Consider the following 14,675-nt stretch of genomic DNA (forward strand, 5'->3'; position numbering starts at 1 on the left):
ACACAATAAAAGAACAGAGGTGACCGACATGGAGGGAACGTTGCCCCACCAGACCTGAAGACACTGGACTGACAGGACACTGCAGCTCCATGGTGGTAGATATCGCATTTCTTTCCCCCCTCTTCTCTTGCACACTTGTTGTTGGCCAAATAAAGTGACTTGACCCTTGACTCGGTTTTGAGTCTTAATTCTGTTCCTGAAAATTATGAAGACCTGGTCATGACAAAACTCCTAGTTGGGCATTACTCAGGAGTTAAGCCCAGGTGCCCCAAGCCACCCAGAGCAACCTAAGGTCTTTTGGAACACAATGGTGTGCAACCTCTGCCAAATTAGTCTGGTTTTGGATCCTGACAACTACTTGTGGAGGTTTCGGACCAGAAACATCTTTCAGCCCTCACACCTTTTCTTTGGGAGCTGTTGCTGGACGTGTTGCATTTTTGAATGTGGATGCCTGTAGAGCCTGAAAATGACATCTGGCATTATTAGGACCATTCCCTTGACCAGGAATGACCTTAGCCCCAAGGATACCAGGGTTGCTTGTGGACTACCTGGGGAGGTTTCTGACCAGGAAACTTGCTCAGCGCTCGAACCTTTTGTTTGCGACCTACGATAAAGGAGGGATATTCTCCCTGGCCCTACTTATGTTATTAACTCTATAAGAACAAATAGCAAATTAATTGAATTTATAATTACCTAATTGTGACAGAGGATGAAGAAAAGGCTGAGGCCTTTTCTCCTCAGTCTTTAGTAGTAATACCATTTGTCTACTGATACGCAGACCCCTGAGTGAAAAGATGGGGACAGAAAGTGGATGGAATCCCCAGGACAACCTGGACGACTGGCACGCTGTCATGGATGGCTATGTGCTCTTTAGGAAAGACAGGCTAGGGAGGCGAGGTGGAGGAGTTGCTCTTTATGTGAGAGAGCAGCTGGAATGTATTGAGCTCCACCTGGCTGTTGCCTCTCTAGGCGTGGCGACCTGGTTCAGGAACGGCACGGCGGCCACACTCTGGCCGCTCGGGCCATCAGCTCACAGACACCAACGTGGGGGACGGCAAATGGTGTTTATTAGTGAGTGGCACAGTGTTATATAGCCGAGGTTTACGATGTCATTTCCGTCCACTTACATCACCGGCTGCCTACTATTGGTTACCTGAGGAGGGGGGGGGTTCCTACCTTTCCGTACAGCCCGAAATCTTCCGACCGTCAGGCCCCAACTACCAACACCTGGGGAAGGATGAACCATCCGTCGAGTGCTTGTGAGTTAAAATCAAGGTGCAAAGTGGCATGGGTGACCTTGTTGTGAGAGTGTCTATAGGCCCCCTGATCAAGAGGAGCAGGTTGATAGCGCATTCTATAAGCAGTTAGAAGTAGCCTCAAGATCCCGGGCACTGATCCTTATGGGGGACTTCAACTATCCAGATATTTGGTGGGCAAGCAACACGGCCAGTCGTGTGCAGTCCAGACAATTTCTGCGGTGTGTTGAACACAATTTCCTGCTACAGATGGTGCAGGAACCTACGAGGAGAGGGCGGGTGCTGGACCTTGTTTTCACTAACAAGGACGGGCTCGTTAGGGAAGTGAAGGTCGGGGACAGCTTAGGACAAAGCGACCATGAAATGGTCGAGTTCAAGATCCTGAGTGGAAGAAGCAAGCCAAAAAGTAGGATAGCTACCCTGAATTTTGGAAGAGCTAACTTTGATCCCCTCCACTACTTAATAGGGGCTATCCCATGGGCTACGCTGTTGGAAGGAATGGGAGCCTGTGAGAGCTGGCTATTATTCAAACAGTGCTTCTTCCAAGCACAGGAACGATGCATCCCTTTGAGCGGGAAATCGGGAAAGAGAGGCAGAAGACCTGCATGGATGAACACGAAGCTATTGGGTAAACTCAAAGAGAAGCAGAAGATCTATGAATTGTGGAAAAAGGGTCTGAGCACCTGGGGAGAATACAGGAATGTGGTCAGGGCCTGTAGGGATGCAACTAGGAAGGCTAAAGCCCCCTTTGAAATGAAGCAGACAAGGGATATAAAGGATAATAAAAAGGGGGTTTTTAGATTATCTTAAGCAGGGGATGCAGGGGAAATCAGCCAGCCCCTTTTCAGTGCTCTGTGGAGATAGGACAAGGGGCAATGGCTGTAAGCTGGAGCATAGGAAGTTCCGCACCAACATGCGGAAGAACTTTTCCCCAGTGAGGGTGACAGAGCTCTGGGACAGGCTGCCCAGGGAAGTGGTGGAGTCTCCATCTCTGAAGATATTCAAGACCCGTCTGGATGCCTATCTGAGTGATATGTCCTAGGGAGCTGCTTTGGCAGGGGGGTTGGACCCGATGATCTCTCGAGGTCCCTTCCAACCCCTACAACTCAATTCTATGATGCCAGAAAAAGTGTTGGGAGTCCCAGGAGGCCAGTGAGGGAACTGCTGCTCTGTCAGAATAGCAAAGTTCTCCAGGCAGGTTTTGGTCTGAAGAGACTGCTTTTCCTGCCTGTCCAGATCTCCTTAGGAGACCTCTGGACCAGCATCCATGGCAGCATGCTGCTGAACTTTCTTCCATGATCCCTTTATGTTTATATCAATAAACACATTATTGCCTCTCTCTTAAGAGTGAAGCGCATCCCTCTTACCTATCCCATCTGCAACAGTTGGGGAATGGCCTGTTGGAGAGTGACGGGGTACCTGGGGTCCTGGTAGACAGTAGGATGACCATGAGCCAGCAATGTGCCCTCCTGGGTAAGAGGAACAATGGCATCCTGGGGTGTATTGGAAGGGGTGCTCTTACTAGGTCAAGAGAGGTCTTTCTCCCACTCTTCTCTGCCCTGGTAAGACTTTACCTGGAATGTTTGGTCCAGTTCTGGGCCCCTCAGTTACAAGAAGGACAGAGAACTCCTTGAAAGAATCACAGAATCACAAGGTTGGAAAAGACCTTTAAGATCATTGAGTCCAACCATTCCCACCCTATGCTAAACCATATCCCTAACTACCTCATCTACCATTTATTTTGAACACATCCAGGGAAGGTGACTCAACCCCCTCCCTGGGCAGCCTGTTCCAGGCCCTGACAACTCTTTCAGTAAAAATGTTTTTCTAATATCCAATCTAAACCTGCCCTGGCCCAGCTTCATGCCATTTCCCTTTGTGCTATCACCTGTTACCTGGCTGATGAGACTATTGCCCACCTCTCAACAACCTCCCTTCAGGTAGTTGTAGGTGGTGATGAGGTGTCCCCTCAGCCTCCTCTTCTCCAATCAAAACAGCCCCAGTTCCCTCGACCGTTCCTCATAGGATTTGCCCTCCAGCCCCTTCCCCAGCCTGGTTGCCCTTCTCTGCACTTGCTCGAGGACCTCAGTGTCTTTCTTATGGTGAGGAGCCCAGAACTGGACACAGCACTCGAGGTGTGTTGTGGGCTGAAAGAGCCCAGCTCAGGGCCACCAAGATTGTTAAGGGAGTGGAATACCTTCCTTATGAGGAACGGCTGAGGGAGCTGGGCCTCTTGAGCTCGGAGAAGAGGAGACTGAGGGCTGACCTTATTCATGTTTATAAATATATAAAGGGTCAGATTCAGGAGGACGGAGCCAGGCTCTTCTGAGAGTGATGGTCAGTGATAAGACAAGGGGCAATGGGTACAAGCTGGAGCAGAGGAACTTCCATGTGAATGTAAAGAGGAACTTTTAGACTGTGAGGGTGATGGAGCACTGGGACAGACTGCCCAGAGAGGTTGGGGAGTCTCCTTCTCTGGAGACATTCAAAGCCACCTGTATGATTTAGCCTAGATGATCCTGCTCTGGCAGGGAAGGTTGGACTGTGTGATCTTTCAATGTCCTTTCTAACCCCCAGTGTTCTGTGATTCTGTGATTCTGTGGCACTACTTCTATCACCTGTTGCAAAGTCTCCTTTACCTTCAGAAGTGCCATTCCCATTTCCTTACTTTAGCGGGGGGTGGGGCTGGTGTTGGGCTTTTGACAGTGTAGGGCAAAGGCATTTTCTCCTCATTCCCTTTCCTGCTATTCCAAACACACCTGCTTTATTTCTATCCATGCCAGTCCCTTCCCTTCTGCAGATGAACAAGCTCAGGAACAACAGCTCATTCCCAGGAGCAAAATGAGCCAGCAGAAGAAGGATGAGGCAAAGCAAGATGGCCCATTCAAGACTGAACATGGCTGATCTCAGCACTGGCATAAAGGAGACCTTTCTCCTGCCAAGCACTTACTTGCACACCCCCTCAGCACCATATTGCCCCCTGCTACAGCAGGGTTTTACAGGGTTACATGGTGTTTGGGGGTATAAACATGCTTGGGGAGTTAAGATAGGGCTGGAAAGGTGGTGGTGGGGACACACTTACTGTTGCTGGGGGGGTGTAGGGGTTGAGGCAGGGTCTTGGGGGAAGGTATGGTGTAATTTGAAGGTGAAAAGGAAGGGGGTTGGAGGAGTAATGTGGTGCTGGTGGGTATAGAGTTTGCTGGGTTATTAATGTTTGGCTGAGGAGGCTTATGTGGTGCTGAGGAACCCATTAGTGCTGGGGAGGTGGGGTGTGGGGGAGTCAGGGTAGTTCTGCGGGGGACATGGGAGGATTTTTGGGGGGAAGGGTGGAGTTTGAGGTTTATGGGGGCATTTGAGGGGCAACAAGGGGTACTAGATAGGTTTAAGGCTGGGCTGGATGTGGGGGTTAAATTGGGGGAAACCCATAGGTGGTTGGGGAGGTGTTTTGGGGGGAGGTATAGTGCGTACTGGGGAGAGATATGTTGGGACTTGAGGGGGAAAATAGGAGGTTTGGGGTTATGGGGAGTGTTGGGGGACCACCAGTGGTGCTGGGGGTTTAACACAGTGCTGGGGAGTGAGGGGCGGCACCCGTGGGTTCTGTAGGGAGCCTGGGGGTGGTGTAGGCAGTGCTGGGGGTGTATGAGTGGGATTTCTTTGGGGGGAGCAGGGGGTCAAGGGGGATACAGGGGGGTGGGGGGTGCCTGCCAGGGTGCCTGGGAAGGGTTAAGGGTGGGCTGGGGGGCAGGATGAAGGTGTGGAGGGCACCCATGATTGCAGAAGGGAGGGCATCTGGAGGGAGTAGAGGAGTGTTTGGGTGAGATATGAGGGGATTTGGAGGTGAAAATGAAGGGGTGGGGGTAATTAGGTTTTGGGGATCCACCAGGGGTGCTGGGAGGGTTAATTGTGGGGGCACCCATGCGTGATGGGAGGGGTGTGAGGATGTTGTACAAGGGTTCTGGGGGTGGATATGGGTGAATCTGTGGGGGAAAAGGGGAGGTTCAGGGTAGTAATATGGTGCTATATGTTCCAGCTATACCAGCACCCACCTTCCAACCTGTTAAACGTCCAGCCGTACGTCCCAAGCAAAAAGTTGTGAGGGATGACAGACGTTCCTGGCCTGAAACTTCCCCAGGAGTACACAAGCAGCCCCATAAACCTTGAGAATCATGAATTCCCAGCCAAGGGAACAGTCCTAACAGTGCCAGCAGTCATTATCAGGCTCTTCCATAGTCCAACATGGAACATGCTGAACGTCCAGCAATGGAGTCCCAGGGTCTCTAACACCTATTGCTGGTATTTCATTGGAGGCACCACAAGTTGGAGAGACACCTGCAAGCACATGTGGACCATTAAAAAGATGGAGTTTCCCTTCAAAAAGACCTCGACAAACCTGCACAGGTGACCTAAAATTGGCCACAGAGGGTATTCCATGCCAATTCCATCAAGCTCAGCATAAAGGGGGCTGGTGGGGGGTAGGAGCGCAGGGCTCTGAGCTGTAGGGCCTGAGCTGTGTGGTTTGGTGAGAAAGTGCACCGGGAATCACCAGTGTTGTATGTTTTACTATGTTTTTTGTTTTCATTTCCCTCCCTTCCCCCTGTCTCCAATCCCTCCCACCCCACATCATCCTCCTGGAGAGAAATTTGCCTCTTGATGTCCAGCTCTTGGCTGGAATGAAACCATGACAAAAGGTTCCAGCACAACACCCACACATCAAGACAGGCTCAGACATGACGTGTGGAGAACAGGCTGCAGGGAGAAGAATTTGGGCATTGCAAGGGCTGCCATAGCAGTCAGAGGTGCTGAACAGGAATCTGCCCATGAGCACATTGGGCTGCACTGGGAGGAGTGTGGCCACGCAGACAAGGGCCCTTCTTGTCCATCCGGACTCAGCACCAGTGAAGACACCTCTGGAGCAGTCAGTGCCAGTGTGGGGCTCCCCAGTCTGGTGGAATGTGGAGAAACACTCACGTGGGCACAGAAAGTCTGACCAGATACAGTTAGGGGTCTTGTGTGGAGAGGCTGAGAGACCCAGGGTTCTTTAGCCTGGGGAAAGGGAGGCTGAGGGAAGCCCTCTTGTGCTACAGGGAAAGAACCTAAGAAAGGAAGTCAAGGTGAAACTGCAGCTTTGAAGGTCAGAGTGGACGTGAGGATAAAGAAATGTCATTCTGAGGGTAGTGCTGTGGTGTAAAATGTCACTTTGAGGAAGTGTGGATGAGCTGGTGGGTTTGTGTTTGTGGGAACAACTGGCAAGGATGGAGACACAGCAGTGCAGGCAGGGACATCATGGGGTGAGAGCATGGTCGGGAAGGGGATAATGTGCCTGCAGGGACACAGGCACAGGTGTGGGGAACTGTAGGATGAACTGTGGTACAGATGGCCAAGGGTGCTGAACAGTCTGAAAGGGCCAGATAGAAACAAGGTCTTTGTCCCTTTGGCTGTGGTTGATGGCCCTGACACAGAGGCCTCAGAGGAGAAACATTGTCCTTGTGGCCATGGAGCATCATTACCTCCTTGCACCCATGCCAGGGGAGGACACCATGTATTAAACCCCTGTCCTTCCATGGGGTCACACTCCCCACATCCAAAGGAAGAGCCCTTAGGCACAGGTGGGGGTCAGGATCTCCCTGCCCAGGGGCTGGGGGTCAGCACTTGGCATTGCTGCTTCATCAGACCCAGCAGGGTGTCCTCAGCATCAGAGCTGCCTGTGCTTTGCCTGGGTTTGTCCTCATGGCCTCCAGTTGTCTGCTCTAATGAGCCCCTGGGGAGCCTTTGTCAGTAGTGACTGTCGGTGGGGCCTGTAAATGCTTCAAGGTACTTTGGGCATTAGTCCTGACTTGAATTTCTTGAGAAGTTTCTTCATTCTCCTCTTGGTATCTTGAGGTCTGTAGACTCTGAAGAAAAGACACCATGGGGCTCATTGACATCCAGAAATCCCTTAAAACCATGGCTCTTCAACACATTTTAATTAAAAGAAATAAGACTTGTATGACTAATTGGAGAGGTTTTATTTGAGTGATGAAAATTTCAAAGGATTTTCACCATGGAGGATTTTTTCTTAGGTAAAAATGTTTCTGTCACATCTCAGATCATGGAAGAGAGTTCAGCAGCATGCTGCAATGGGGGCTGGTCCAGAGGTGTCTTAAGGAGATCTGGACAGCCAGGAAAAGCAGTCTCTTCAGATCAAAACCTGCATGGAGAACCTTGCTCATCCCCAAGCCCAGCAGTTCCCTCACTGGCCTCCTGGGACTCCCAACACTTTTCCTGGCAGCATCTGTGCTCACAGGCACAGGCAGATTTCTCTGACAACAAACAGCAGTTCAACATGACACAGTTTAATACCCATGAAATCTCTCTCCTCAGCTGCCTGCTACAGCCAAGCAGCGTGTGGAGGGGGTCAGCTTTCAGAGGAGATTCTCTCCCAGAACAGATTTAATCAGGTACATAGAAAGGTCACTTATCAACACACTGACTTGCTGACAGAACAGTTCATTAGACTTCTGAAAGATGGGATGTTTTCCAACTCTCTGAATCTCAAAGCAGGAAATGGAGACTGAGCAGCATCTGAATGACCAAAGAGCAAGTGAAGGTGGAATTCAGTGAGGATACGTCCATCTAGTCTGCTGAAAAGCTGTCCTTAGGCATGGCCACATCATCAGGAGGGGTGGAAACACCTGCATGATGATGGAGATGAAAGAGACAGACTGGAGGTAAGACAGGTACAGGGGAAGGTTAGTATTTCTTCTGCTGCCGTGGGTACCAATACTGGCAATTCCTATTCTGCTCTTGTAGGAAAGCATTGCCACTCCAGACAAGTAGACAAATGTTTCAGGAGAAGAAGAGGTGCTTGTAAATTTAAAAAAATAAAATAATAAAATAAAAGAAGGAAAAATTGTGTCCCTTTGGAGGCAGATATGCTGCAAATTGTGCATACATTGTCATTTCGTACTGTCTGGAGCAAAGAAGACCTAGAGATACTGTGTTAGGAATAGGACTAATGTGCACCATGTAATTATAACATAGACAATCTAAAAGGAAAAAATACTTCAAAAAATTAAATCCTACTAAATAGAGACTACATTGTTATTGATATGAGCACTTTATTGCTGCTTAAAACATCCAGTCATCAGTTTCCACATGGCATCCTTGAGCTCCTTGTTCCTCATGCTGTAGATGAGGGGGTTCACTGCTGGTGGAACCACTGAGTAAAGGAATGCCACTACCAGGTCCAGAAATAGGGAGGAGAGGATGGGGGGCTTCAGGTAGGCAAACACAGTAGTGCTTGCAAACAGGGAAACCACGGTCAGGTGAGGGAGGCAGGTGGAAAAGACTTTGTGCCGTCCCTGCTGCGAGGGGATCCTCAACACAGCCCTGAAGATCTGCACATAGGACACCACAATGAACACAAAACAGCCAAAAACTAAACAGGAACTGAACACAACAACTCCAGTTTCCTTGACGTAGGCATCTGAGCAGGAGAGCTTGAGGATTTGGGGGATTTCACAGAAGAACTGTTCAACAGCATTGCCATGGCACAGGGGCACTGAAAATGTACTGGCTGTGTGCAGCACAGAATTGAGAAACCCACTGGCCCAGGCAGCTGCTGCCATGTGGACACAAGCTCTGCTGCCCAGGAGGATCCCGTAGTGCAGGGGGTGGCAGATGGCAACGTAGCGGTCATAGGCCATGACAGTGAGAAGAGAAAACTCTGATGAGAACAAAAATACAAAGAAAAATATTTGAGCCAGACATCCTGTGTAGGAAATGGCCCTGGAGTCCCACAAGGAATTGGCCATGGATTTGGGAACAATGGTGGAGATGCAGCTAAAGTCAAGAACAGAGAGGTTGAGGAGGAAGAAGTACATGGGGGTGTGGAGGTGGTGGTCACAGGCTATGGTGATGATGAGGAGGCCATTGCTCAGGAGAGCAGCCAGGTAGATGCCCAGGAAGAGGCAGAAGTGCAGGAGCTGCAGCTCCCGTGTGTCTGCAAAGGGCAGGAGCAGGAACTGGCTGATGGAGCTGCTGTTGGACATCTGCTGCTGTCAAGTGTGGAGACCTGTCAGAGGAGGAAAAGGCACAGTGAGTCGTTAGGGAAATCATCTTGGAGGAAAACCTCTTCCAATTCCCATTGACTCTCTGTATTCAGGAGGACTTTTGGCAGGTCCCTTTTGTGCTGGCTTGAGGAGGGTCAGCTGTGGGCTCTTGAGAACTCAGTCCTGCCTGGCAGCAGTCAGTAAATAGAAGGATGGTGTGAACTCAGACTAAATCCCCTGTGGATAGGAATGAGCTTTTCAGCACTGACACTCCAGTTTTAATCTACCTAAGATCAGAGCTTTGGAGATTTGCTTTCCTCCTCACTGCAACTGAGGACTGTTTCTTCTGTCAGAACTGCCTGACATTGCTGCTGCAGTGCCAGTGAAAACTCTCCCTGAGTGCAGAGTGGGGTGAGCTGCTCTGTCCATCAGCCCTGGACTCAGCTGCCCTGTGCTGGGAGCTCTGTGATCACACCCTGGTGTTCCCTGTTGAACATCAATGTCTGCACTGTGGGGTATATCAGGGACGTCCCAAATCCCCACTGCCATGGCATTTCTGGAAGCAGCTCCTTTATTCTCCCTCCCTGACAATGTCTCTGCTGCCTGGAGCTGTCGTTGGAGGTCCTCTCTGCCCATGTCACCTCCTGCTCTGTGCTCACAGAACTCATCCAACCTGCCCTGTGCTCAGCTCTGCTCTGCACACCCCTCCTGGTATCAGGGCACTGCCCTGGGGAACCTCTGTGTGTGCAGAGCTCAGGAAATCCTCTGATGTGGACATTCTTGAGGGGAGAAATTAGTTCTAATACACCGCAGTCAGCACAGCCCACAGGAGAGGAAAAGTCAAAGCAAAGACTCTGTCTGGCAGGAAAATGCTTCCCTGTTGCTCTCCAAATTCCCTTTGAAATTTCTCAATGATCAGCTGGAGCTGGGAGCAAAGCTGACCAAGGCTGTTTTACTGCAGAAGGACTTTATTCTGTTTTTCCCTTGGTCACTCCCTCAACCCACAGGTCCTTTTCTATCCCTGTGGAAAGCCAACAAGGCAGGCTGAGTGCTGACCCTGGCAGCAGCAGAGTCCCTGCCCCAGATCACAGCCCCCAGGGTGCAGGGACCCTGATCACAAGGACAGCCCTGGGCACCCCTGGGTGCACACGCTGCTTCACATCTCTGCAGCCATGCCCAGGAGAAGACAGCTGTCCTGCCCTGTTCCTCTGATGAGGCAGAAGGGCATCCCTTCCAGGCAGCACTTTCTGGTCCTAGAGAGAACCTGTCCTCCTGACAGACCCCACACACTGCCCCATGTCCCAGCTTTAGGAGATCCCTCCAGGAACAGAACCTTCATTGCCCTGCACCCACAGACATACCAGGCAGAGTGCTGTGGAGATTTCTCCTCCAGTGAGCTCTCAGCATCCGTCAGCTCTCTCAGACTCCCAGGTCTCTCCTCAGTGCCTACAGGCAGTGTCCCCAGCCCTGTGTGCTTGGCAGAGGAGCTGCTCCTGGGCAGAGCTGTCTCTCTGCAGCGCTGCAATATTTCTTGAGCTCCTACTGTCCATCTCAGGAGCCCAGCCCAGCTCATATCAGATCAGCAGGGGAAGACATCACACCCTTGGTTCCCTCTGGGCTCCACCCTTAACGTCCAGGGAACCTACTAGGAATGACATTGAAGTTCTCACTGATGTTTCCACCCTCAGCCTGGGAGAAATCCTTGTGTCCAGCAGAGCCCTTTCTCCTGAACATACCAGAGCTGGGCAGGACAATCACCTTTCCTTGCCTCTGCATGAGACAGAACACCCTGACAGGGATGGGAGGGTTCTCTGTCCCCCTGCAGAGATTCAGGAGCATGGCTGCATGGAAGGCAAGAGGTGCTCCAGGAGACATCATAGAATCATAGAATCATAGAATTGTAGGGGTTGGAAGGGACCTCAAGAGATCATCGGGTCCAACCCCCCTGCCAAAGCAGCTCCCTAGGACATATCTCTCAGATAGGCATCCAGACGGGTCTTGAATATCTTCAGAGATGGAGACTCCACCACTTCCCTGGGCAGCCTGTCCCAGGGCTCTGTCACCCTCACTGTGAAAAAGTTCTTCCACATGTTGGTGTGGAACTTCCTATGCTCCAACTTGCAGCCATTGCCCCTTGTCCTATCCCCACAGACCACTGAAAAGGGGCTGGATGATTCCCCCTGCATCCCCTGCTTCAGATAATTATAAACCTTAATTAGGTCCCCCCTTAGTCTTCTCAAGGCTGAAGACTCCCAGCTTACTCAGCCTATCCTCGTAGGGGAGATGTTCCAGGACCCTAATCATCTTTGTGGCCCTTCTTTGGACTCTCTCCAGGAGATCCCTGTCCTTTTTAAACCAAGGAGCCCAGAACTGGACACAATACTCCAGGTGGGACCTGACCAGGGCAGAGTAGAGGGGGAGGATACCCTCCTGTCACCTGCTGGCTACACTCCTCCGGATGCACCCCAGGATCCCATTGGCTCTCTTAGCCACCAGGGCACACTGCTGGCTCATGGCCAACCTGTCATCTACCAAGACCCCCAGGTCCTTCTCCACTGAGCTCTTCTCTAGCAGGTCATCCCCCAGCCTGTACTGATACAAACGGTTGATCCTTCCCAGGTGCAAGACTCTACACTTGCTTTTGTTGAACTTCATCTGGTTTCTAACTGCCCAGCTCTCCAGCCTGTCCAGGTCTCTCTGGATGGCAGCGCAGTGTCCTGCCTGTCCCCACTCCTCCCAGCTTTGTATCATCAGGTACTTGCTGAGGGTGGATGCTGTTCCCTCATCAAGGTCGTCAATGAAGATATTAAAGAGGACTGGACCCAACACCGAGCCCTGGGGAACACCGCTAGTCACAGGCCTCCATTCAGATTCTGCTCCACTGATCAGAACCCTCTGGGCTCAGTCCAACAGCCAGTTTTCAACCCACCTCACTGTCCACTCATCTATCCCGTGCGCTCTCTCAGCTTTGTTATCAGGATGTCATGGGAGACAGTATCAAAGGCCCGGCTGAAGTCAAGGTAGACGACATCCACTGCTCTCCCTCCATCTACCCAGCCTGTCATGAGATCGTAGAAGGCTATGATATTGGTCGAGCACCATTTCCCCTTGGTGAATCCATGCTGACTACTCCTCATGGCCTTCTTCTCTTCCAGTTGCTTGGAGATGGCATCCAGAACAAGCTGTTCCATTACCTTTCCGGGGACAGAGGTGAGGCTGACTGGCCTATAGTTGCCCGGATCCCCCTTCTTGACCTTTTTAAAAACTGGAGTGACATTGGCTATCCTCCAGTCTTCAGGCACTTCTCCTGTCCTTCAAGACCTGTTGAAGATGATAGAGAGCAGCTCAGCAATCACCTCCGCCAGCTCCCTCAGCACACGTGAATATAACACATCCAGGCCCATGGATTTGTGTGCATTAATCCCTTTGAGCCACTCCTGGACCTCCCCTACCTCAACCAGAGGGAAGCTCTTCATTTCCCAAACACTCCTGCTTTCATCCAGGATCTGTGGGTCCCGAGGGGCCTTTGAAGTGAAGACCTAAGCAAAGGCCGCATTCAGTATCTCCACCTTCTTTACCAGGACACACGCCTTGTTCAGCAAGGGACCCACATTATCCCTGGTCATCCTCTTACTATTCACATATCTGAAAAAACCCTTTTTATTATCTTTTATGTCCCTTGCTTGCTTCTTTTCCATGCGGCCTTTCGTCTTCCTAGTCGCGTCCCTACAGGCACTGACAGCATCCCTATATTCTTCCCAGGTGCTCAGACCCTGTTTCAACAGTTCATAAACCTTCTGCTTCCCTTTGAGTTTACCCAATAGCTCTGTGTTCATCCACACGGGTCTTCTGCCTCTCTTTGCTGATTTCTTACTCAAAGGGATGCACCGGTCCTGTGCTTGGAAGAAGAGTTGTTTAAATGCTACCCGGCTCTCTCAGGCTCCTTTACCTTCTAACAGTGTAGCCAATGGGACAGCTCCTAATAGGTTGTGGAGGAGATCTTGCTCTTCCAAAATTCAGGGTAGCTATCCTGCTTTTTGGCTTGATTCTTCCACACAGGATCTTGAACTCGACCATTTCATGGTCACTTTGTCCTAACCTGCCCCTGACCTTTACCTCCCTAATGAGCCCGTGCTTGGCATTTTCCTCTACTGCATTACTGCTAGTCTCATGACATTGACACGTGGTGGCCTCCACAGGATGGGTTTAAGGAGGCAATGATGCTCCATGGCCATGAGGACAATGTGTCTCCTCTGAGGCCTCTGTGCCTCTGAGGCGTCAGCCATAGCCAAGCGGCAAAGACCTCATTTCTATCGGGGCCTTTTAGCCTGGCCAGCACTCTTGGCCATCTGCACCACAGGCCATCCCGCACTGTCCCACAACTGGGCCTGTTTCCCTGATGGCTGCAGGCACCCAATGACCTTCCTCAACTTGTTCTCACCCCATGATGTCCCTGCCTGTACTGCTGTCTCTCCCTCCTCACCAGCTGTTCCCAGAAAAACAAAGCCACCAGCTCATCCACACTTCCTCCAAGTAACTCCAAACACCACAGCACTACCCTCAGAATGGCATTTCTTCATGCTCATAACTGATCTGCACCTCTATTTTTAATTGCCATTTATTTGAAAAGGAAATTTCAAGCTCTCTGGAGCTACCTCTATACTCTCCTCAGAGTCCCCTTCCCCAGGCTAAAGAAGCCCAGATCTCTCAGCCTCTCCACACAAGACCCTAACTTAGCAGAATTTCTTTCAACCTTGTGACAGTTCCTCCACACTCGTCCTGACCGCCCCCCCAACCCCCCCCCACCCCCCTCCTGGACTCTCTGCTGGTGTCCACACCAGTGCTGAGACAAATTGACAGTAAGTGCCTTTGCCTGGGTGGCCGTACTGCTCCCAGTGCTGCCCAATGTGCTCATGGACAGGTTCCTGTGAAGCAGCTCTGGCTGCTATGGCATCCCTCAGAACGCCCAAAGCCTCCTCCTTGACACTGCTGCTCCACCAGTCATGTCTGAACTCCCTTGATGTGCGGGTGTTGAGGTTTAACCCTGCTCACTGATGATGTCATCATGCATGGGAGATTCTTTTGGGCAGTTGGCACCAGCTGCCCTGGCAGTCCTCCCCCACAACAACCAGTGCTCCCTGAGCTTACTTTCTAGTGGAGCAACACGCAAATCAAGAAGGGCCTTGATGGGCAGCATCTGGGCAGCAATGAATAAATTATCATGTGTCACCAATGCTGGATTGGTCACAAAACAGGATGATGTGTTGGTTCTACCCCCTGTTCTGGTTGTCCCCTGATGCAGAACATCACAAGATCAGAAGGAGCAGATCAGCTCTGGTTGGAAAAGTTCTTGAGGTTTCTCTTTGTAAAACCACGGAGGGTTTTGCCA

General features: G+C 51.0%; 1 protein-coding gene across 1 annotated transcript; it reads right to left on the reverse strand.

The window, feature by feature from the left end:
* Nucleotides 1–8,353: 8,353 nt before the first annotated feature.
* LOC311202497 (olfactory receptor 14A16-like) lies at nucleotides 8,354–9,286 on the reverse strand (the record flags this gene model as incomplete). The annotated part of the gene is made up of 1 exon (XM_084277082.1): nucleotides 8,354–9,286. The coding sequence occupies one exon, from the start codon at nucleotides 9,284–9,286 to the stop codon at nucleotides 8,354–8,356; it is 933 nt and encodes a 310-aa protein (XP_084133208.1).
* Nucleotides 9,287–14,675: the final 5,389 nt, after the last annotated feature.

The sequence above is a fragment of the Gallinula chloropus genome, assembly GCF_964237585.1.
Source record: "Gallinula chloropus genome assembly, chromosome: 30".
Taxonomy (NCBI): Eukaryota; Metazoa; Chordata; class Aves; order Gruiformes; family Rallidae; genus Gallinula; species Gallinula chloropus.